The following is a 22,230-nucleotide window of genomic DNA, read 5'->3' on the forward strand; positions in this document are numbered from 1 at the left end:
CTCGTCGGCATCGCAGTCAGTATCACGGGCCGCTTCCGCTGGGCCATCTGGTCCGAATGGTTGCTAACAATGCTAGGCATGGAACTGCTGTACTTGCTAGCCCCGGAGACGAGCGTGCCGGCATTTGTGTTTTTGAACCTCATACCCGGCTTGGGATTAGGCTTGCTGTTTGCGAGCATGAACCTGGCCATACAGGCAGCGGCGACAGAGAGGAATGTTGGGTATGCGGCGGCCATATATATCTTCATGCGCTCGCTCGGCCAAAGCGTCGGTGTTGCCGTCGGCGGTGTCATATTTCAGAGCGAATTTGCCGTTGAACTCCGTGGGTACCCGGACCTAGCCAGGAATGCGACCGCGCTAGCGCAAAATGCCAGTGGGTTGGTGCAGGTCATCAAGGCGATGCCCGAGGACGCGGCGGAGAGGACCGCGGTCGTGAATGCATACGCGGACGCGTTGAAGGTCGTATGGGCGGTCATGGCCGGGCTGGCGTTTGTCGCACTTCTGCTGGCTCTCGGAACAAAGGGGCTAAGTTTAAATGCGGAGATGGAGACGGAGCAGGCGCTCAGAGAGCGAGAGAGCGATCAGCGTTGAGGTAGTAACGTCGAGAACGTGTGAAAATATCACTCAAGGAGGAAAATTAGAAGGATTGATGGAATTCTTCCTGTTCCTTTGAAATCGTCGATATAGCCTACAGCGTGATACCCCAGATCTTGCTTGACTGGGAGATCCAATGTACTTTACATATATACTAAATCCATAGAAATAGATATATAGACTATAGATGGGGTAAGTCTATGTATGGTTCGCTACTGCACGAGTATAATAAGAGGGAATGTGATTTGAGTGAGTGAATGAAAGATGGAGGGAGAGTAAAATGGAAAAATTGCATCCATGAGAAGGAGGGGCTTATTCAGCTCTGTCACTCCTTTCAAGATCTCAAAGAGCAGGAGGAGACCGGACGCCCTCTTGATCCTGTTTGTTGTTCATGCGTCCGTTCGTTACTCTTTTCGACCGTCAGTCTTGAGCGCAATGAAGACCTGATCACTCCTAGCCTCGGATTTCCCATATGTTCCTGTTCGTTAATAAAAAGCTCAGTGTTAGATTACCCTAGGATGACTCATGCGGACCATACAATAAGAGAATGTAGCAGAAGTCATGCATTAAGGCGATCCCAAAGGTTCTAAGCCTCAAGAGGTGCACCGCCAGAAAGTGGAACAGTTGCAACAAAACGAACCTCAAAATATTATCCACGTAAGTGAAGGGAAGATGAATAGCCGACTTATTATGGTTGAGACCCATGGAAGTGTGCGGAAAATGGAGAAACCTGAGCTCTTAGCGTTGCCACCTTCTTCTTGAGACCTGGTGTAATTACAGGACTCCGGAATCGTAGTGAGGGTCGACAATTTTTAGAAATCTTTGCCTGCTTATCCTCCACTCCTATGCACAACTTTTGATCGATCCTCTTACCACAAGGTGGAGAGCCAGAACGGTATCCACGCTCGTGAAAACCAGCTTTTTGGGGCAACAGCAGCGTGAGTCTCCCACCGTTCTTGAGAAATGAGTTGTATGCCAAGCGCGTGATATCTTTTGGGTTCCAGGATCGCTCCAGCAGTGTGCCACGTGTTAACTGGGATAGATGCTAACAAAGAGCAGACCCGGACGGCTTCATCAGCCTGCTTGTCGTGGCCTCCTAGCCACACAACGAGGTTTTGCGCCACGTTAGATGTCACCAATGATAGAGACCTGCCCACGGCGTTCCTGTTGACTCGTGCAGATTGTATCGACCCATATGTTGTTGACTTCCCAATATCTTGTATGGCACATCCTACTCCAATCAATCTGAGCCAATGTAGCAGGGTACATATCTGACGAGGGTTGTCCCTGTCCTTGCTGACCTTGAAGTTGGAGTCGAGAGCCGACATTCTTTGACGTAGCTGGATGAGCCCATCATGTAGATTCTTATGAAATTTGAAAGCACGGCCGTCGCATTCAATCTTCTAGCTACAGGTTCTGTACTCAGCGGCTGGAGGATTGAATCCGCGCCAGAAGGGGTCGCCCCACGATTAGGAGAGTGTAGTGAAACATCTTTGTCGTCAAGGTTCACAGTCCTCATGCAGCATCTTACTCTTGTTGCAAGACTGTGAGGGACTCTTCAATTAGTACAGATCTAAGATCAGTACGGGAAAGTATCCATAGAAGTCGAATAGTTCTCGTTGCTAGCAAGTCCGTATACTGGTAAGCCTTTAGTCTCTTCTCGACCTCGTGCGTACAGAGTCATTAAGGGTCGACTCTCGAACTTGTCCAAAGAACTCTGGTCTATCTCCTGACTAATGTAATGTAGTCATTCGGCTCGTCAAACTCCGACCAGAGACGTGCTGGGGTCTAGAGGTCGGTTAGAGTCATTCGCTGATGCTTCGTCTTGCATATTTAGATGGGAATGAGAATTACAACACTAAGCAACGACAACGACGACAAAAAGATGATAATCTTAAATAGAACTGTTAGAAACGATCGACGAGTTTCTTGTACATATGAGGAAGGAAAAACAGCTGCGAAAGAAAGGTGACACCCCGGGGGCAATGCTCAATAAAGAAATCGAGGCCAGCCCGCACCCACAGCAAAGAAGTCAGCAAACTGATTACTGTTATGCCAGGATTGATAGAATTGGAAAGGTAAGCCATGATATGCCCGCCTCGTCGTGGTAGGGAAGTACATATAATGGTGTGCAACCTCGGATGGACCCTAGCGGCTCCAACTCTGTTTCTCCTTCTCAAAACCACAGCTGCTGGGAAGCCTGAAGACTCCAATGATATGTACTTGCTGGCGACTACCCAAGTACTTTCTAATCAACAGAAAAGGCATCGGATTGGAAAGGGATTTGGGCATGGGACTCACCTAGCGTGGGGCGCTTAGTGCGGCACATATCCTCTTTTACCGCCAAGACTTCCTTGGCGTCCGAGACACCCGCAATTCTGAAGCAGACACCACAATCCTACTTATCCTTTTGCATAAGCTTGCTATCCTGTACAGAATATGAGATTATTGAGTGGTTGTAGCTAGTATAATTCACTCCGCCATCCTCGATCCGCCAGTGCATGCGCGCAAATGTCAGGCCGTTTCGTGCGCTCGTCCAAGTACCGTAGGCATCCCGTGCAGCTACCTGCCCCACGGGCTACCACATGCTAAGCACTGATTCAGGGCATGTCTTCGGCCGGCCGACGAGGAAGGTGCGATTGTCAGAACCCAGAGAAGGGTTTGCGGCGTGGGGCTGAGCAGGTCTTTAGGAACAATGCTACGATAACATACGGATCTCGAGAAATGCTTGGGATACGAACCTTGTAAAGGTAATGCACAACGCATTGGAGCTTGCGACCTGGTCTGACGGTAGCACAGGCCAACCCGCAGTACATTTCAGTCAACTGGGAAGCCAGTGGAGGAGGCGCGTTCGCGGTCATACCAATTAATGAGAAGGGGCGATTGCCTGAGCAATTACCTCTTTTCAGGGGACACACTGCTGTGGTTCTGGACACGGACTGGTAGAGGGCTTCTACAATGCACGATCATGCCGGTGCTGAGGCAGCTCACAGGTCTCCATTCAACGATTCTCTGATAGCATCAGGATCCGACGATGGCAAGGTATGACGAAGGCTATAGCAGTCTTGGGTCTGAAGCTCACTGTGGCAGGCATTCATATACAAAGTTCCTGAAGGTTTCACACTACGGACAGAAGAAGGCGAAACGGTCAAGGATGTTGCGCCAGTCCAGAAGCTCTCCGGGCATTCAAGGTACCACGGCTACAGATCCGGTACAAAGATTTCCGTACTGACATCTTGTATAGAAAGGTAGGCCACGTCCTCTTCAACCCAGCTGCCGAAAATGTCCTCGCAACTTCATCAGGCGACTATACCATCAAGATTTGGGATATCGAGGCCGGCACTCCCCGCCTGACACTCAAGCACACAGATATCGTACAATCCCTGTCATGGAGCGCGAACGGCTCTCTAATGGTTACAACGTCTCGGGACAAGAAGCTGCGAATATGGGATGTACGGCAAGAGAAGCCAGCACACGTTGTGCCCGGTCACCAAGGAGCAAAGAACAGTCGCGTGACCTGGATGGGCGAACATGACAGGGTAGCTACAACGGGTTTCTCAAAGATGAGTGACAGGCAATTAGGTCTGTGGGATATCAGAGACCCTAAAGAACCTGTGGGAGGCTTTCAGATGCTGGATGCGATATCTGGGGTCTGCATGCCTTTCTGGGATGATGGAACACAGTGTCTCTACCTTGCAGGAAAAGGGTACGCCGTCCACCTCTTGCTGTAAGACTCTTAAACATACTGATAATTTGCAGTGATGGCAACATCCGCTACTTCGAATACGAGAACGGCAAATTCGAGTTCTTGTCTGAATACAAATCCGCCGACCCGCAACGAGGCATGGCCTTCCTTCCGAAGCGCGGCGTCAATACTCACGAGAACGAGGTTATGTGTGCCTTCAAGACCGTCAACGACTCATACATTGAACCAATATCATTCATCGTGCCGCGACGAGCCGAGGTCTTCCAGGATGATATCTTCCCCCCCGTGGTTGGCTCGAAACCTGCCATGTCAGCTGGTCAGTGGTTCGACGGCAAAGAGGGTCTGCCGCCTAAGATCGATTTGGCCAGTGTATATGCAGGCGAAGAGCCAGCGGAGGTAGCAGCGGACTACAAGCCCGCTGTCCATGCAAATTCGCCTCCAGCGCCCTCCCCAACAAAGAAAGCACCTGAACCAGTATCGGAGCCAGCAGCTCCCGCATCCGCTCTCCGCGGCCCACCGCCATCAATAAAAGAACAGACTTCTGCCATCAAAGACTTGGCCTCCAAATTCACCGATGACAAAGAAGAGGATGAGTCTGAGGAAGACAGCTCTTCGTTCGAAGAGATCGCCAAACCCATCGATCGCTCTGAGAGGCATGTACCCGCTACAGCCCCAACTGAAAGGTCGGAGCCGGCGGCTATCTCAAGAGGTTTAGGAGACCCTCTCTCGCCAGTCGACAAACCAGACGATTTTGAGCAAGCAAGTCAGGTAGCAGCCAGTCAAGATACTCCGACATTGATCAAGAAAGAGCGAGCGCCACCATCGAAATCTACAGAGAAGCCACTAACAAGCAATTCTACTCAAGAGCCGCTCTCCAGCAAATCTACTCAAGAGCCACTCTCCAGCAAATCTACACAGGAACCTCTTGCGAATGCTAACTCACGACCGCACGCTGGAAGCGTTTCGGATCAACCTATTCAAAGATCGTTGGCAGAGATCAAGAGCTTGTTGGAGCAGCAGACTATGACTATGAGTGCGCACTGTCAGGAGATTAGTAAGTTGACAGCTGAAGTGGATCGGTTAAGGACGAAGTTGGGGGAGTAGAGGAATAGTTTTGTGAGTAGTACTGTGTCTGTTCGCAAGGCAGGACTTTCTGCTCTTGGTCATGCGTTGTACGAAGATGAACATGGGCAAGTTTGCTGCTACAGTTCGTTCACCTGTGACAATTGCGATTTTGGAGGAATTGTTCAGTGTGATTGTTGACACTGGGAATTGGAGCTGCTCATATCCTAAAAACTGCTCGATACGATCCCTACTGATGTCCTGTCGTCTTGATGTTGTCGAATTCAGTCTCCTTTTCTCGTCCCAGCTCGGTCCGAGATCAAATTTCCTTCAAACCCAGTTGCCTACCTTCTGCTATAGATCACCCCGACGAAGCTGGTCTGCTCCGAATGGAGTTCCTCAATCTTCCCTTCCGTTGGCTAGAGATTGGACCTCCTTCGTCCTCCTCGTCTTCGTCTTCATCGAGATTGACAGTCTCCTTCGCATCCATGCCCTTCATTCTCTCCCGAACAGCGGACTTCCTCAGCTCTCGATCTGTTGACCCCTTCGCCTCCGGCTCCTTGGGCTCCTTGGGCTCTCGCTTCCCCTCCTCCTTACCCTCCTCTTCCGGCTCAGCTTCGGAGTCCGACTCCTCAGCGTCCGGTCCATCAATTCCACCGTTGAGTTCCGACAGCTCGTCCAGATCTATCGCTATCTCTTCGAGTTCCCGGAATTTCTTCCCCATAAGGTTTCGCTCCTGCACCCAGTGGCTTTTGACGCGTGCCAAACGCCCATCGCGGACTCTGACCTTTTGCTTCTCCTTCTTCAGGCGAGCTATGGACCCTTTCGCTTCCGTCTCCAAGGCCTCAATCTTAGCATCACGACTCTTGATCTCGACGGCGTGATCCTCATGGATTCTACCCACCTCCATCCGTTTTACTTCGTTGTAGGCTAGCCATTCATCGAACATGTCATCGGTGTCTTTGATGTATTGGGCTTCGTTTTTCAATAACATGTTCTCGAGCGTGGCATTTTGATTCCCGGTCTCCGTGGCGCTTCTCATCAGGGTATCGACAACCTGCATCGCGTCACGAAGCTCAGGCTTCGCCCCGACATAGCGGTCCTTCTCGTTTTCCGTGGCCTTGTCTTTCTGGCGCTTCTTCGCCGCAGTCTCTTTCATCCTCTTCAACTCCGTGCTCACGCTACTGAGCCTGGGCTTCTTGACCGGCACGCACACGTTCCTCCCGGCCTCCTCTTCGGCTTGCCGCTTCAAGGCGGCGCCCCTCTTGAGCGCATCCAGTTCCCCCGCCATGACCTTGTGGCTGCTCGTATACGTGAGATGCAAGCCCGGGTCCGTCCACGTCGGCACTTTCTTCCCCCCGCCCAGCCCCTTCCCCCTCTCCTTCCCGCACCCGCCGTACCCCGCGCCCCAGTTGTCCCTCCGCGAGGAGATCTTCCCCTGCACGTCGAAATCCCAGGGCCAGACGTGGCCGAGCTTGAGACGGGTGATGGACCCCCGGGACGTGCCGACCCAAAAGGCGAGGTGACCCACTTGGTCATCTTGCAGACGGACGTGGAAGGGTGGGAGGTTGTCTTTGGACAGTTCTTCGGAGGGTATGCAGCCCATCCAGGGCCGAGCGTAGGATTTCGCCCGCCCGGCCAGGATGCCCTGGCCGTCCATGTTGTCGACGCCGAGGCGGTCTGAGACGAGAGCGGTGGACATGATGGGGGAGTCGGAGGAGGGCATGTTGGCTAGGTGTTGTTGTAGGGCTAAGGAGGGGTTCGACATGTCCATGCGGTGTGACTTGGCCTTGGTCTGAGGTGAGGGGAATTGAAGTGACTTTGGTGAGGGTGCAAGTGAGTGAGGTGGAGTGAGGTATGTAGTCGAAATCTTGTGCTTTGTTTGCTGAGTGTCACTATTCAGAAGATGTAGATGCGTGAAGATGCGCAGTAACAGAAGGTATTGAAGATATATTGATGGCATTTATGCTGGCAAAGATTCTTGTTGTCAATGGATAGAAGACGATGGTGGAAGAAGGGGAAATCCTGGGAGCGTAGAGGATGTCAATGATTTGTACTTAGTCCGCTCTCTTAGAAATCCACTTTTCGAGGGGGCTTTCACGAACTACTCGCTTCTTTGACTGTATAGAGAGAGTTGTTTGCAAAACACTCCGGTCATGTTCGATCACTCACCGTCTGGATAATTGTAGATGTTGAATTTTGCTGGTGAAGTATGCACTTCATCCTTCTCGATTGCTAAAGGACTACACCACACTTCACCGCAGAGGGTTACCTGGTGTCGATACTCAATTCTCAAGCTTTGCCAAACCTCTAAGAGTACCACCGAATCCAAATTTTGACGTAAGAAAGCTATCTACATCAGGTCTAGGAGAAGAATGACATAAGAGCGAGCGTTGATATCCTAGGCAATAGAATTGGGACGCCTTTCATCGAAAGAATGACAAGATATGTGAGCCATACCCTCCAATCTGATAAGTTCTGCGGAGAACTGCCTCGCCCTACTGAGGTTTCTGTTGTCGCGGTATTTAAACTTGCTGTGACACCGGAGAAAATATCGCACGTTTGAGAGCCAGATGGCAGACTAGCGGGTGAACAAAAAGCCTGCACACGCCAAGCAATCCTTCTACCTTTACTAACTGAAATAATACCTTCAATACCCTCTTCACAAGCTAATACTTGCCATAAGAGCTGTTCTTGATACTAATATCTGTATATTCCAGAGCAAAATCTTCTTGATAGGACCTTTCGTTGGCAAATTGTGTTAGATTTGCAGATTTTGAGGGTGTGCAGGCTTTTTTTTCACCCGCGAGGCAGACTAAACTAGCTTGGCTTCAGTCTTCCACATGGTAATCCCTTCTTTGCTGTTTACGATATATGGACAGCTAGGAAATTTTTGCTTGAGAGTCGCGTGGTCTAATGGTTATGATTTCTCGTTCACAAAATGAATGTTTTCCGAGAAGGTTCGGAGTTCGATCCTCCGCGCGACTATTTTGCCACTGTTATTGATCATGGTTGCGTGTTACCCTTTTTGACTTTCTGCCAACTGTTTGGACAGATCGTATTGTGGGTTCTGGAAGTTGGTGATATTTGTGGGTGCGAAGGCTAGGCTTACCGATACTCGTATTCACTAGGATAGGTTTTGCAACCTCCAAAATCTAATTCTTATTAGTTATCATTCCACCGCAATATAATTAAAAACTAGAACAAACAATTAAGGGCACGTAGAGTGTATTTATAGAATTTTTAAGAAATCTTATAATTGGGCTTAAATCAATAGAGTTATATGATAGTGTGTTAAAATACAACTGTCGACATTTATCACACAATTGTATATTCTTATCAATATTACCCCGATCTTGGGAATTCTTGAGACTTTCAAAATCGCATTCTATGCTCTCCCAGGGTTCCTTCCGGGTTTTCTATGATAATGTTGTGGAACGATAAAATGTAACGATCAAATTTTGGAGATCGCAAATCCTAGTGAATACGAGTATGGGGCTGTACGCCAAGCCGATGAGCCCAAATCAAAGTTACGGATGGAATGGGGAGAGATATATTGCATTATCGAAATCAATACTTTATGGGATTATTCCGCGAGAGTGAGAAAATGGCAGAGCCTGCTCCCATCTTCCATCCATCCTCCAAAGCACCCACGCAGCTAATCACACCGTCAAACCGCACCACGACGAAACCGACCAAAGCAACTTCAACATGGGAGGTGGCCTCCCCATCTGGCGATGCCGACCCGCCTCCACCCTCAAAACGGTCCACTTGGTGCCCATTCCCACCGCCACAGTCTTCCGTCTCGTTCACCTAAACACCAAAAGCCAGCGCGCGGCCTGGATCCAAGAAAACACGGAGTGGTCGCGGACTCTCGTTCGCATCATCCAGCAACGCCAACAACGTCGGATCGAAGTGGAGAAAGCACAGGATCGAGCAGGATACCTGCCCATCTGGCGCCAACAACCGAACGCTCAGGAGAAACCTCAAATTGACTACGAGAAAGATATGGCTGAACAGACCTCCGCCCCAGCGTGCTACGAGCGCATGTGGTCGGTTTCGTTCTTCGGGCTAATCGTGAGCGGATTGCTGTACCTGATCCTTTTCACAACCGACATCCGAGACAGCAACGGAGGTCAGCTTGGCGGCAACACGACTTGCGATTTGATGCCGCGCCTTACGGACGGTTCGACATTCTCCATCGTATACTGGACCGCGGTCGCTGTCGATATCGTCTCGAGGTCAGCTGCACTGATGGCGGTGGTGCATTTGGCAACATCGAGCAAGGCACTGTACCAAGCCGATGCGGCCTCTTACACGCGTTTGTACGAGTATACAAGGGTTGGGAATCATGTCGGGGTTGCGATGGCGGTCATCCCGCTTGGTTGGGACATCGTGTTGACGGTTCGGGGGAAATGTGAGGGTGAGATTTGTTCGAATCTTGCTTTGGCGACGATGGCGGTCATGAATTGGACTTTGCTGGCTTCTATTGTCGGTGCTCTGTTTCTTGACAAAGGGTACAGATTCGTAGTAGGCGGGCGGGAGACGGTCTCGGGTATGTTCATGTTAAAGAAGAAATTGCGAGAGGGGGTGTTGGAGAGTGGCCGTGAGCTTTTGGGTCAGGGTGAGCAGGATTGGGCGTGAGGCGTACGGTTTCAGCGGACGCGATATGGCAGTGTGTATATGTTGTAGTTGGGAAAGTGTGTGTCTGTACCGAGATAGAGTAGACAGGATAGAATGGTGGCTACATCCAGAATTTCCGAAGACGCCCTCGCGGAGAAGCATATCGGCCGCAATATTCGATTACTGCACACGTTCAACTCCGCACCATACCCACAAGACCTAAATCTTATCAACAGCTCGCGTGCAGCCGCTTGCTGCTATCGTCTAGAGCACCGTGCACGAGCATGATATCTGCTGGCCCATACCCAGCACAACAATAACTAAATCAGGGAACATACAAAACTTCACAAGTCTTGTATCCGTGGTTAGGTGCGTGGGAAAATGTTTTTACGATCGAGAAGCTCAGACAAGCTAGGTCGAGCTTGGAATTTTTGCAGTCTTGGAGGAGGGGTCTCCCCAAAAATATTCAACACGTAAGATCCTTCTATCCCGTCCCGATTATGTCAACATGAAGAGTCCCTGTCTACAGAACTCAACACCTACTCCGGCAAAGTTAACAGGAAATGTAACAATCGCGAGCCCTGCTTGGTTACTTCGCTCCACAATTGCCCCATACATACCGTGACTTCTGCCCAATTCTCTTGCCTTATCGTGACCAAAATGTAACGAGGCTATCAAAGTCTTTTGAGCTAGGTAGTGCGTCTGCTTGAGATCCGCTCGTGCCATGGTACGAAGCTGTAGCTGTCAGAATAGCAGTCGCTTTCTCAATCAGTCTGTCTGCCTCCTCGTCTTCCTTCAAGACCTTTAGTAGCTGGCCCTTGAGATAGGTCGTACGCGCGATTTCTGGCTGGTATACGCCAGGATCGAGGCCCCAGGTCTCAAGTGCTTGGTCAATCATCGACCTGTGCTAGATCAGCGTACTCCATAAACAGCATATTCAGTTCGCCTTACATAGCATCCTTGTAGCATTCAAATCGGATGAGATCTTCCGCCACCTTGTGACATATATCTGCGGTACGATGGTGACTATCACCAATAGTAGAGCGGAATTGTTTGAGGGCCCATTGATGATACGTAAGACTTTCCACGAAACGTCCTTGAGCAGCTCGAAGATTCCCGTAAGCGTAGAGTACTCGACCCGTTCTACGTTCAATTCAGCCACGTTGATGAAGCTGATGAGAGTGCCTTTACCGAAAGGAAACACTGTCCATCTTGCCAAAAGACTTTTCCTGCATGGATAGAGCGAAGCTCAGGATATCCTCCGCAGCGTCGTACTTACCTTGAAATATGTGGACAAGTCCTAGATTTGCATAAGCAAGTGCGCTGAATAATCCTAGATGAGTCTTGATGTCCACCCCTCGCCACAACATTGGGATCGCGTTGTCATACTCTCGATCCTGTATCAAAGCGATTGCTAGCTCGACATAGCATCGAGAAAGGCGGGAATCTTCGATCTTAGTACCGTCGAGGTATTTTAGCTGAAGATCTAGCGCCTGTGATTTGAGCTTTCTGCTGGAGGGGTGGGCGTTGGTTTCCGCTGCAATAGCAGCGATACCGAGACACATGTCGACCATCAGAGGTTCCTTGTCTGGATCATCGCTTCTGTCACAGATCTTGACAGCTGCACCGTAGAGATCATCAAATTTGCATGCATATCCACGCTCGAATCGCCACCTATCCGAACATTAGCGTACTGTGTAGACTAAGATCATTCGGGATTAAGACCATGCTGCGTCAGCGAGAAGCCCTGCCCATTGTATATCATAGGTTGTCGACTCGTCTTTGAACCTGTTCTCCCACGTCTCCTTTAGTTGTAAAACGTGGTGGTACAACATTTCACGTTTGGGCCATTCGCAAACGGAATGCGTCTTTGGCGGTGTGCTCTGTATCGTCTTCTTGGAGGGGGCTTCTCTTGCTGACGGCCATTGTATTGCGAGATTACAGACGGTATTCCAGAAGATATTTGCAGTGTCTTCGGCACTCAGTTGTGCTTTGACTGCAGTTTGGACCAGGGAATTGACGGTTATTGTGTTGTCCTCTTCATTGTGCTCAATGAGGGATGCCTGGAGGAGCGTTGTACGGGCTGATTTGTACTCGCTTGACTCTCCGAGAAGATCTTGAGCTGGGAGAGGCAATACCCACTCTTCGAAAATCGCTTCTTCGATACAGCTGGGTTCTAAGAATGCCAAAATCCTCAACAGGCTTTCACACCGCCAGAGAGGTGACATTGTATCTCAGTACGTGCCTGCCGACTCTGGGCAGGTTTCCTCTCCCACCAGGGCTGATAGTGGAAAACCTGGCTCGCTGTTAAGATCAGGGTTTGAGATGGGCTTGATTGTCCTCAGTAGCCTGGTGTGGTATCGTGTATTATTGGAGAGTTGGGAATTTGGGAACTGGAGAGTGGGAAATTGGGAGTCGTGGCGACGGAAATGAAAAGACTCGGTTCCGAGCGTAAATTGCATGAAGCAGGAGCCCAGAGTCTTCCGCCTAACTTCTTTAGGCTTTGAAGTTTCTCTCAAATTCCCCAACATGGGTGTGCAGTGAGCGTGGCTCTGAGTTCAGTGATATTGTTGGGATTTGTGTGGAGTTACGAAGTTTGGGAGTGGGGAGTGGTGGCGATGATCTGTGTCACTCGACACGGAAGGGGTCAGACCTACTTCTGATCGAGCTTCCCCATTTGACGAAGACAATGCAGCACATACCTAGGTCTAACTTCTAGCTGCAACAAAACCCGGGACCTTTTTCCTTTCTCCTTTTCATTGGCATCTATTGCATTGAGGACCACTCATGCCCAGCATTAATACAGAGCTCTGGAGGCAGCATACTTCCACCCACAACTAAGGGAACCTCAACGATTCTGACGACGCTGAGCCTCGTGTAAATCAGGCACCAGCTCTTACAGCGGGTACTTACCCCTAAGCCAGCGTGGGAAAGAGAAGTTAAGGTGTCATGGTGACGCTAGATTTCACGAACGGGCATGGATGTACAGGCATTCCATGCTGTTGTCACCAACTGAAAAGGCCGATCTACTAGGCCGTGCCGATATGCTGATGGTCCTCGTCTTGTTGCTGAGCTATTTATATTACAGCGTAAACTCCAGCTCATATTTGTTGCGACTTTAGAGAGCCTGGCTGCCCTTGCTTTCGATGGCCAAACATACAGAATCCCCGTCATCCTCGACCTCGCCGACGTGCCAGCTTTCGCGCTCATTCAGAGCTCGAAAGAAGACCTTTCCAGATAGTTGAAGCCGACCTTGAGCGTGCTTAAGGGCTGTTTGCGCTGTTCACAGAAGAGCGGACCTCGGTTCATATCGGCCGAGTCATTTGAAGAAAAATAGGTGTGATATGCGCGATGGTAGATCTCGTAAACCTGGGGTCAGGACTTACTTGTGATTCGAAGGGAACCTTGATAAAGATGAACACAGTGAGTAACAACTCAGCCAGGACCAAGATATATAAATGGCGAATTACCTGGAGGCTACTGTGCAGCCATGCCTTTCTAATTTAATATTCGCGGCTTTGCAGAAGAGTTTTGTTGAGCTTCGGTTTATATTCGGCTGAATTTAGCGTATGCAAAATCGGTTGCGTTGCTTAGCGTTGGGGATATTCCGCGCATGACACCCAAATTTGTACTGTAGCACATATATTAAATACTTCAAATCGTCGAACTTGAGGCTATACAAATTAGTCTGAACAGTACGAGTGCTACAGTGTAGCTCAGTGGCAATCGCAGAAGGCCCCCAATAAGAATTAAGACGATACTCGTTTGGCTTAAGCAGCAGTACCGATGATAAGAGATGTAACGGGTAAGAGGCCAGTTAACCTGTTGAAACTTCAGTTCGGCTCCATTTTCATCATAGAAGACTTTTTTCGACAATAGCAGCGATATTGGTTGAGGATATTGAAGAAACGTCTAGATTATGCAACAGTACAAATTTAGGTGCGATGCGCGTAGTACTCGTAATCTCCAGTGCCAAGCAGCGCAATCAATTTTGCATACGCTAAATATTTATCCCCGCTAAACGTTGTCCTGCATGCTTGTGTGGCGTCTATCAAGCTCAATTATTGCCTGGTGGTGGCTCCTGTTTAACATCATTTGGGGAATCTCGAAAGGTACCCCTATGTGCTCTACTGTCTGCTTGATTTCTGTCTCTTTTGGTTACTGCCACTTTATGAACCGGGCAAATTACCGAATCATACCCCGAAAGTACAAATCCTTACCGAATCATACCCCACCGAATCATACCCCTACACCAAATCCCCCAAATATGGGGTTGATTCGGTAATTTTGGTTGATTTTAAGTTATCAAAGTGGCCTCAACTACAAAGGAGATAATCCGCGATCTGGCTTATTCGATCATAGAAATAAGGGAGTTTCTCCGACCGCATTTGATGAGACTTCTATCAGCCTAAAAACATCAGACGAAAGCCAGTGGTCGGGGTGTCCGCACTTCAGCTGCAGACACCCCTCAGGAATATTGCCTGGTACGCTGGCTCCTGTTTCAAACCCCGCCCCTTGCGCAGCGTAAATACCACCATTATCAATAATCAAGTCAACGTAAGCTTACCGCTATCTTCCTTCATTAAACCCTCTCTATCAATATTATTTTTCGAATACCCCTACAATGTAAATACTGAATCATACCCTAATTTGGGTGAAATTTGGTGTAGGGGTATGATTCGGTAATTAGGGTATGATTCGGTAAGGATCCTATTTTGGGGTATGAATTAGTATTCGCACTTTATGAACCTCCCTACGCGTGAGGCATTGATCATTAGCCGGATCATGTATTAAATCGATGCACCAGGAAAGAGAACGAACTGAAAGTACTTCGCTATTTGGCAGAATATCAGACCCAGGCCGATAGCGAAGAAAGACATTTCGTTATGAAGCTCCTGGACAATATTGTTGTCTGACTATGAGGGTCCAACGGATCGATGCTATGTGACCAGGGTTGCAGGGCGACTTTTGGATCGTCCAGACGACGGCAATGCTAAAGAGTGGGCACCAGTCATCTCTTTGTAGCTTTCGAGGCTCTCAGATACCTCAATGCTTGCGTGATCGCTCACGGATGTCTAGGACTATGGCTCAGACCGCTTGTCAATTCTCACTAGCCACTCACAGTGATGAAGGTCTTTGCACTTCCAACATTCTTACACACTTGGCCAAATCCGATGCTTGGTTGCGAAAGCTTGCATAAGTGCCTTAAATAGTCTAGCAAGAACAAGGTCCATGGACTTGACATGGGAGCCTTAACGGACACAGTGCCCATGTACTGTGTCAGAAGGCCCGATCTTTCCACTTTCGGAAGCGGTGGTTTATCAACAAATTTTAGTCCTCGATTTCTGTCAAGACTTTCACCTTGGGATGTCGCCATCAAGCATGAGAACACCGGCTTAATTCTCAGCGCCAGAGGTACTCTACAGGAATCGATTCACTCCCGCCAGTAATAAATGGGCGCTGAACTGCACCATACTCGGCACTTTTTCCGGGTAGGATGAATCTTAACACAAAAACCGATGTCCTCAAAGAAATGGTGGCAATGCTGTGGAAGCCCCCTGGGGACAAGTGGCTGGCCTGGCAGGACCGCGAGGTTCAATCTGAGGCCGACGGTACGCGGAAACGTGCAACTGGACAAAATTCTCCCATCTATTATTAGTCCCTTTCATTACGAGCATGTGACATCCGGCGCGGGTCAAGCGGCCTCCACATTCCGAGATTCCTCCTGGTACTTAAATCTCCAATGAGGAACCAATGACAAAGTGACTTGTTTGTCTACATAATCCTGCAGAATCTCATGAAGTATGTTCCAGCGGTACGTATGACCCCTGATCTAGCTCTTGTCCACCCCTTCTTTGAGCACCCTCGTCTCTGTGATCGTTGCTAGAGATACGCATTCAGATGGTCTCTGAAAAGTTATGTAGATGCTGTCATTCCAAAGCTTAATCGGCAGCGCTTTTGAATGATACATTGAGCTAAAATATGCTTTGCAATGAAATCTGCCCACGTTACGATCACACCAAGCAGTCGTTAAAAGACCCCGGCGCAAAGACCGGTCGGGTCCAGTGCTCTCACCTGACTAGACTCGCTTAAGATAGCACAATTTCACATCGCCTCGGTCTTTTCCACCTAACAATCTTTGCATCTTGAGGCCTGACGTCAAAGCCCTCAAAGAACAGTAATCGAATCTCTGGTCAAACTGTTGGACGCTACAGTATTCGGCCGCTCTTAGGGGTTACATTATGCCTGAAAATCCAGAAACTCCCAAAATAAAGGCGGCATCTGATACCGTCGAAGATATTGCAGTGGAACTGATTCATTTGGTGCGCACCGATTTGCACGAAAGAGAGAAACCATACAAACTCCAGTACGATCCAGGGAATGGGATTCCACGCTCAAATTGCACAAATCAGATATACGATTCCATCATCGTCCGAGATTTGCGTGCCTGCAGAGAGTCCCTCTCCTTCGATGTGAATGGGTTTACGGTCCTAGACATGGAATCTAAATTGAAGTCCAGCGAATTCTACGACGAAGCCCGCGTCAAAGATGTATACTACATGGAACTCAAAGACCTTCTTTGCCAATTCTTTGATTCTTCACGGGTCGAGATCCTAGAGCACTCGGTACGCCATCCGAAGCGTTTTACATTGATGCTAGCAGTGATGGCTCATGATTCAAAGATCCGGAAACGCCACCCCCAATTTCCAGTCTCGACAGGCGAGGACTACGAGTTCCTTCAGCCAACTTCGGTGGTGCACACAGGTAAGCTTGTCGTCTAAAGCCAGTACGCAGTACGAACTAGGGTAGACTTCACAGAAAAGTCGGCTCTAGAAGCCAGTAGGGATGTCCTCAAAGTGGACAACGAGGCCTACTCCCGCATCATGTGCGTCAAGTATGTCTCGAGCACGGGCAAACATCTGAAAGTCTTGCTGATCAGCGGCAGTGTGTGGAAACCCTTGCATGGCCCCGTCATAGACTGGCCCTTGGGCCTTTGCGATGTCAAGTCGGTCAACAAGGAAAGAGACTTTGTTGCTTCAGATGTGGTCTCTCGAACCGGATACACCGAGAACTATCTGGTCTACTACAACCCTGAACACCGATGGTACTATCTGAGAAACCAGACAGCATCTGAACTGGTGCTCTTCGGCCAAACAGATAATCAGTCAGACTCCTTCATCGGTAAGCGCAATCCAGATTCATTCGTGCTGCGCTTCTTGTGATGACATATATCCAGGCGTACCCCACGCCGGGTTCGAAGCCCCGCATTCCGCTTCTCAGGCGAAGCCGAGAGAAAGCATCGAAGCGAGAGCATTCATCTACTACGAATGATAGGAGTCAAGTTTGCATGATGGACGTTTTCTGACTCGATCCTTCAATCAGGGGCAATCATAAAGATGTTCGTAACGAAGCACTCAGTTGTCCCCTGGTCAGCATGAGAGATTATCAGGATACTGGAGTCCAGAAAGAGTGTATAGAATTAATGAACCACGTCAGAAGATGGTATTGACATCGATTCCCTCAATAACCGCATGCTCTATCCCCAGCCTGGCATTACAAGTATCCAGACTCAATATGGTATCCCGGCTCCACATCTCAGCATCCATATCCATAGTCTCATCCAAGCACATCCCAGCGCCTTCCATGAAATCGAAGCAGGAGCCTCGCTCAGTCGACCCTTGGGTACTCAGCGGCCGCCCCGCTGCTTCCGTCCGACATCATCACAGACCCGCTCTCGAAGCCATGAGCCTCTCCGACTTCAACCGCGGACCGAGGAGGCCAGTTGAGCTTCCACGGCTGAGCTTTGCGGTCGGCCGGCTCGCGAGGCTGGGTTTCGGTATCGCGCTGGGCTGGGACACTGTCCGAAGTCGAAGCGTTGGGGACCGACATGGTATGCTCGAGTGACTGGAGGCGGTCAGTTTTCGGTCTCTCCGAGGCACAAACAGCATTATACTTCGTAGTTGCTTCGATATCTTTTGGGTGGTGAACAGGCTTCGTGGGAAAGTTCCGGAGTCTGTCAAACAAGAGTGGGCATTGCGTTCCATAAAAGGGTGGGTGTGGGGGGAGGGATAGGGTCTGATCAGCATACCACCTTCCGCAAAGAAGCCGTTGGTGCCACGCTTCATGAGACGCATTGAAGGTGCAGCGTATTGTTCTGTACTGTCGCATTGCATACGCTGTGCATGCCAATACTTCACACGTCGAGTCAGAAGCCGAAGCAAGGCCGAGGGGCAGGAGTTGGATCCCTATACGATAGGACGTATACGCGCTGTTACAATGGACAGGGTATCTCAGAGGCTACCGAGCCGGCAGGTCACTAATCCACAAAGTACACATCCAGACTCCGACGGCTTCAGAGCCGATCGAAGCCGCCAATCAGCCATGACAACCACCCGAGCCATCAAGACCCTTTATGCATTGCACCCGATCCATCCCCGCCGGCCTGATAAGCAGTGCAGCAACCACCAAAGCCCAAGGACAGGCTCGCATCAGATGGGAAAAGGAGCCTCTCAGCCCTACCGATCGTATCATCACCCCCACTCACTGCGCTCATTCGAGCAGAGGCGGCTACGCTGCGCAACGGGGCGGGGGAGCCCACCCGGGGCTGGGGTTGGGGCGGGTTTTCAACCCTTTCCGAGATCGCCGCCCCGACCCCGGGCCCGGAGCAGGGTTTTGGGGTGACTTCGTTGGCTCAAATGACTTGCGCACGAACGCGCGTTCGCCAGTCTCAACCATGATTTCAGGCTTTATGGTCTTCCAAAAGTGAAAGAGGCGGGGCGTAGCCGCGCGTCCCTACGCAGATTTCGGAGTTGGTGTGGGGGGTTTTTTTTTGGATAATAGGGAGGTTCGGTAACAGTTCACGCCAAAGTTCTACACAATGAGTACAGGATTGCGATGGGAACGTCAATTACTACCACCGTTCAGAAGAGATGGACCCCAAATTATCGGAACAAGGTCCTCGTGCCGTAGTCCTGGGAGATGAGGGGTCAGGAGTCTTGCCTTGGCGTCTTCAATCATGTGCTTCGATATATGCAGCTAGAAAAATGCCATACTCCTGGAAGACTTTGGTCATCGCACGCTCATCAAACACACCCTTCGTGCGAGCCGCGTTCATCTGATAAGCAACCGAGGACATGAGAAAAAGAAAAAGAAAACAAGTCGGGATTAAAACTTTGCCATCGAAGATTCTCCCGTACGTACTGTTTTTGGGAAGATATCGCTCAAAGTTTGTTTGATGATCTGTCCGGAGATTTAAATTCTACGCGCCTTTATTTTTTGATTGGACTCTATCGATAGCTCGCATGCAGCTGCTTGATGCTACTGTATGAGTTCTCGTGGACGAAAATAATCTCTGTTGGCCCAAACCCAGCCATAGAGGCGCTCAGACAACTGTGAAGCTCACGACGAAGAGGGTAACACTCCCACAAACGGCCCAGAAGTAGCCTTGCGTCTTATCCGTATTGGCGATCCCTTGAAGATTCATCCCGAAGTACGACTTTAGGATTTCGGAGTCAGCCTGAATTCCTTGGGACGATTTTGATGTACAAGACATGGTTGGAGAGTTGGATCTTCTCGAAGCATGCCTTACGGTCCACATCTCGAGATAGATCAGGAGGAACTCAATCCAAAAAGTAGACTCACTGTGAAGAAAGATAGAGGTAAAAAGATGAAAATCACGACGGTAAAGACGAGGATGGCTTTGTTGTTCGACTCTGCGATGATAGCAAGTTCATTCTGTTCGATTGTCCGTAGTTGAAAAAGCTGTACGTAAAAGATCAGGAGACAGTTTGTATGTATGGACTTGGTAGTAGTGGTAGAGTTACTACGTCTAATGAGGTTTTCAAGTCGTTGATAAGTCGAGGGAGATTCTCGTTGTCTTTCTCTATCTGTTTTACAGCCTCATCGACCCGCTGAACCAGAAGACTTTTTTCATTGATGGATCCTAAAATGTGGTGGAGTCGTGCCAATTTAAGAGACTTGCAGTGTTCTCGAAGCTTCCCGAGGAATTCGATTTTCTGCATTGAGATCTCATTAATTTGAGAGATCTCGTCCATGCAAGAAACATATTCACGGACCAGGTTCACGGATTCGTGCCGTCTGAACCGAGAAGCTCGACGATGTTTCTAGCCCCAATGAGCAACGACTCTTACTGGTTGGTTCTTACTTACCAGATCTCGCACGATGGGAAGATATGCGTTTTGTATATCGGGGACATTCTTCCATAAACGATGGTTATGGGGTGCGACCTCCAATTCGTTGACCAGTAACACCATAAGCCAATGCACCAACTTGATTTCCCACGAGGCTGTTCCATCAAGCTCCCATCCTCGCCGAATGTTTTCCAGAGCAGAGTGATCTTGGTGCACGGTTTCAGCATGGGACGGCACCTCTACATATCTCGCGAAATATCGGTCCAGGTAGTTAAGGCCTACGGTAGGCGACGTTGTGAGAAGAAAACCTAGCAACATCAGAACAGAACTACGGCAAAAATCCACTGGATTCTGTGACAACCATCATCTCGTGGAAAGCATCGGAAGTAGTCTCGCACAAGAACTGCATTGCTGTAGAAAGGGTGCCGAGACAACATTTGCTGGCCTATTTCTGGTGCCAGCGAACCTTTTGTGACTTCGATTTTGGAGAAGTTGCTGCGGATACCTTCATCAAGCTGCCACGGCAAGTCTGACTGGACATCGTTGCAGAATCCGCGCTTGATCCCGAGGAGATCTGCTCTCCACTGTAAGTTGCGCCCCAAAGGGCCGTTCTCATGGTACTTGAAAGTGAGCTCGTCAAGCTCAGAGCTGAGATGTGGAGAGTCGTGGAGAATGTTGAATACGTCAGATTGATCCTGTAGCTTTTGCCGGCCTCTGAAATTCAAGATTTCGAAGCCATTGTACGGACCTTCTTTGACCTCACCGTGACTGAAGAGATCCTCGAGGCTCTGGGAATGGGGCAAGAGTTATTTAAGACATCCAAGACGGTAATTCAGAGGTGGGATGAACTATCGTAGATGAACTATCCTCTCACCGTTTCCACTAAGCCTGAGCCTACTGGTACATGTCTTCGAACGTCAGTCGCGTCGAGCACATTTGGATTGGGGAAACAGACATCCACCTGACAGTCGCCCACGTTGGTTTGTCCTCCCAGTCTAGTACGATATCCAAGCGTTAGATCATCACACCAGGACCAAAATCGAGACTTACATTGCTGTAAATCTTCAAGATGAACTTGGATCGCTCAAAGTGACCTTCGCCAAAACCGCATACAGTCGCTTTGAGTGACCAACGAGGCGGGAAGAAGTATGTGGCGAGCGAGAAGAGCTGACAAGGGGCCGGGCAGATTGGCCGCTTTGGGAACCCAGCCTTGCTCATTAGGAATTTACTCAAAGACTTATAACGATCAGTGTCCCATTTATGCCATGCTTTAAGCTTCCTAAGCACAGCACGCTGAGAATTCAGTAGAACATTCCATTCAATTTCACGGTCGGAAGGAGGGAGAGCATGTGTTGAATGGCGTCGCGTGAGACGTTCCGGGTCCACCGAACCACTGGCTGCACGAACAAAAGATCTCGAAGGCTCGCCTGTGACAACGCTCTCCAGAGGGACTATGTCCTCGTGGTTAGGGTTCCGGCAAGGCGCGCTAACGGACGTCTTTGAGCTCGCCATACATCATAATCAGAGCGTAATCATGTATCAAGTAGTAAGTCGCGACCTATCAAGGTTACTTGTTCCAAAACTTGTTCACAAGCGATAGATCGTAAGTTCGACAGATGTCGAGAGAAACTGAAGGTGGTCAGCTTGTCAGCCGTGTCGATGCAAGGCTGAGGCGTTATCTAAGGTAATTAGGCAGCTGCTTGCACCATGTAAGAAAAATCCATCCCTATCAGCCTTTCGCGATTGCACAAAATGGCATGTGCAGAAACACGTTCGCCAATCTCAAACATGGATTCAGGCTTTTTATGGTCTTCAAAAGTGAAGGGATGATTCGCGTTGTTTGTAGATTTGATAGAGCAGGCTTCGACCAAGCTAACTATTTTCGACGTGGCCGCAGATTTCGGAGTCAGTGTGGTTCTCATTGGTAATAGACCGAGAAATCAGACTTATGTGAAGAGCAGGAATAGTCACCCGCAGCCGATTCACCTAAGTAGCAAGACAGTTCTGGAGAATTGAAGGAGCTTTCTGCTCGCGGAATCTGGATCGTGGCTCCAATTCGCTACCAAACACGAATGATCTACGCCGAAAAGTACG

General features: G+C 49.4%; 9 protein-coding genes and 1 non-coding gene across 10 annotated transcripts; 6 read left to right on the forward strand and 4 right to left on the reverse strand.

The window, feature by feature from the left end:
• Window positions 1-69: 69 nt before the first annotated feature.
• On the forward strand, window positions 70-591 carry HO173_011637 (uncharacterized protein; the record flags this gene model as incomplete). Its single annotated transcript, XM_037313517.1, has 1 exon — window positions 70-591. The coding sequence occupies one exon, from the start codon at window positions 70-72 to the stop codon at window positions 589-591; it is 522 nt and encodes a 173-aa protein (XP_037159605.1).
• Window positions 592-3,105: 2,514 nt separating this feature from the next.
• Window positions 3,106-5,404, forward strand: HO173_011638 (uncharacterized protein; the record flags this gene model as incomplete). Its single annotated transcript, XM_037313518.1, has 8 exons — window positions 3,106-3,139; window positions 3,199-3,227; window positions 3,285-3,344; window positions 3,394-3,536; window positions 3,588-3,636; window positions 3,685-3,785; window positions 3,839-4,300; window positions 4,354-5,404. 8 exons carry the CDS (start codon window positions 3,106-3,108, stop codon window positions 5,402-5,404), a joined length of 1,929 nt encoding a protein of 642 aa, XP_037159606.1.
• Window positions 5,405-5,723: 319 nt separating this feature from the next.
• Window positions 5,724-7,325, reverse strand: HO173_011639 (uncharacterized protein; the record flags this gene model as incomplete). Its single annotated transcript, XM_037313519.1, has 1 exon — window positions 5,724-7,325. The coding sequence occupies one exon, from the start codon at window positions 7,323-7,325 to the stop codon at window positions 5,724-5,726; it is 1,602 nt and encodes a 533-aa protein (XP_037159607.1).
• Window positions 7,326-8,264: 939 nt separating this feature from the next.
• On the forward strand, window positions 8,265-8,350 carry HO173_011640. Its single transcript has one exon. It is a non-coding gene; the product is annotated as a tRNA-Val (tRNA).
• A 723-nt stretch (window positions 8,351-9,073) lies between these two features.
• On the forward strand, window positions 9,074-10,006 carry HO173_011641 (uncharacterized protein; the record flags this gene model as incomplete). Its single annotated transcript, XM_037313520.1, has 1 exon — window positions 9,074-10,006. The coding sequence occupies one exon, from the start codon at window positions 9,074-9,076 to the stop codon at window positions 10,004-10,006; it is 933 nt and encodes a 310-aa protein (XP_037159608.1).
• Window positions 10,007-10,631: 625 nt separating this feature from the next.
• HO173_011642 (uncharacterized protein) lies at window positions 10,632-12,213 on the reverse strand (the record flags this gene model as incomplete). The annotated part of the gene is made up of 4 exons (XM_037313521.1): window positions 10,632-10,887; window positions 10,937-11,128; window positions 11,177-11,659; window positions 11,711-12,213. 4 exons carry the CDS (start codon window positions 12,211-12,213, stop codon window positions 10,632-10,634), a joined length of 1,434 nt encoding a protein of 477 aa, XP_037159609.1.
• A 4,014-nt stretch (window positions 12,214-16,227) lies between these two features.
• On the forward strand, window positions 16,228-16,767 carry HO173_011643 (uncharacterized protein; the record flags this gene model as incomplete). The annotated part of the gene is made up of 1 exon (XM_037313522.1): window positions 16,228-16,767. One exon carries the CDS (start codon window positions 16,228-16,230, stop codon window positions 16,765-16,767), a length of 540 nt encoding a protein of 179 aa, XP_037159610.1.
• A 102-nt stretch (window positions 16,768-16,869) lies between these two features.
• On the forward strand, window positions 16,870-17,317 carry HO173_011644 (uncharacterized protein; the record flags this gene model as incomplete). The annotated part of the gene is made up of 2 exons (XM_037313523.1): window positions 16,870-17,167; window positions 17,223-17,317. The coding sequence occupies 2 exons, from the start codon at window positions 16,870-16,872 to the stop codon at window positions 17,315-17,317; spliced, it is 393 nt and encodes a 130-aa protein (XP_037159611.1).
• Window positions 17,318-17,653: 336 nt separating this feature from the next.
• Window positions 17,654-17,875, reverse strand: HO173_011645 (uncharacterized protein; the record flags this gene model as incomplete). The annotated part of the gene is made up of 1 exon (XM_037313524.1): window positions 17,654-17,875. The coding sequence occupies one exon, from the start codon at window positions 17,873-17,875 to the stop codon at window positions 17,654-17,656; it is 222 nt and encodes a 73-aa protein (XP_037159612.1).
• Window positions 17,876-19,367: 1,492 nt separating this feature from the next.
• On the reverse strand, window positions 19,368-21,072 carry HO173_011646 (uncharacterized protein; the record flags this gene model as incomplete). The annotated part of the gene is made up of 6 exons (XM_037313525.1): window positions 19,368-19,481; window positions 19,628-19,747; window positions 19,810-20,109; window positions 20,155-20,444; window positions 20,498-20,904; window positions 21,041-21,072. 6 exons carry the CDS (start codon window positions 21,070-21,072, stop codon window positions 19,368-19,370), a joined length of 1,263 nt encoding a protein of 420 aa, XP_037159613.1.
• Window positions 21,073-22,230: the final 1,158 nt, after the last annotated feature.

Source organism: Letharia columbiana (assembly GCF_014066305.1).
Source record: "Letharia columbiana isolate WasteWater2 chromosome Unknown Sc0000065_s0, whole genome shotgun sequence".
NCBI lineage: Eukaryota > Fungi > Ascomycota > Lecanoromycetes > Lecanorales > Parmeliaceae > Letharia > Letharia columbiana.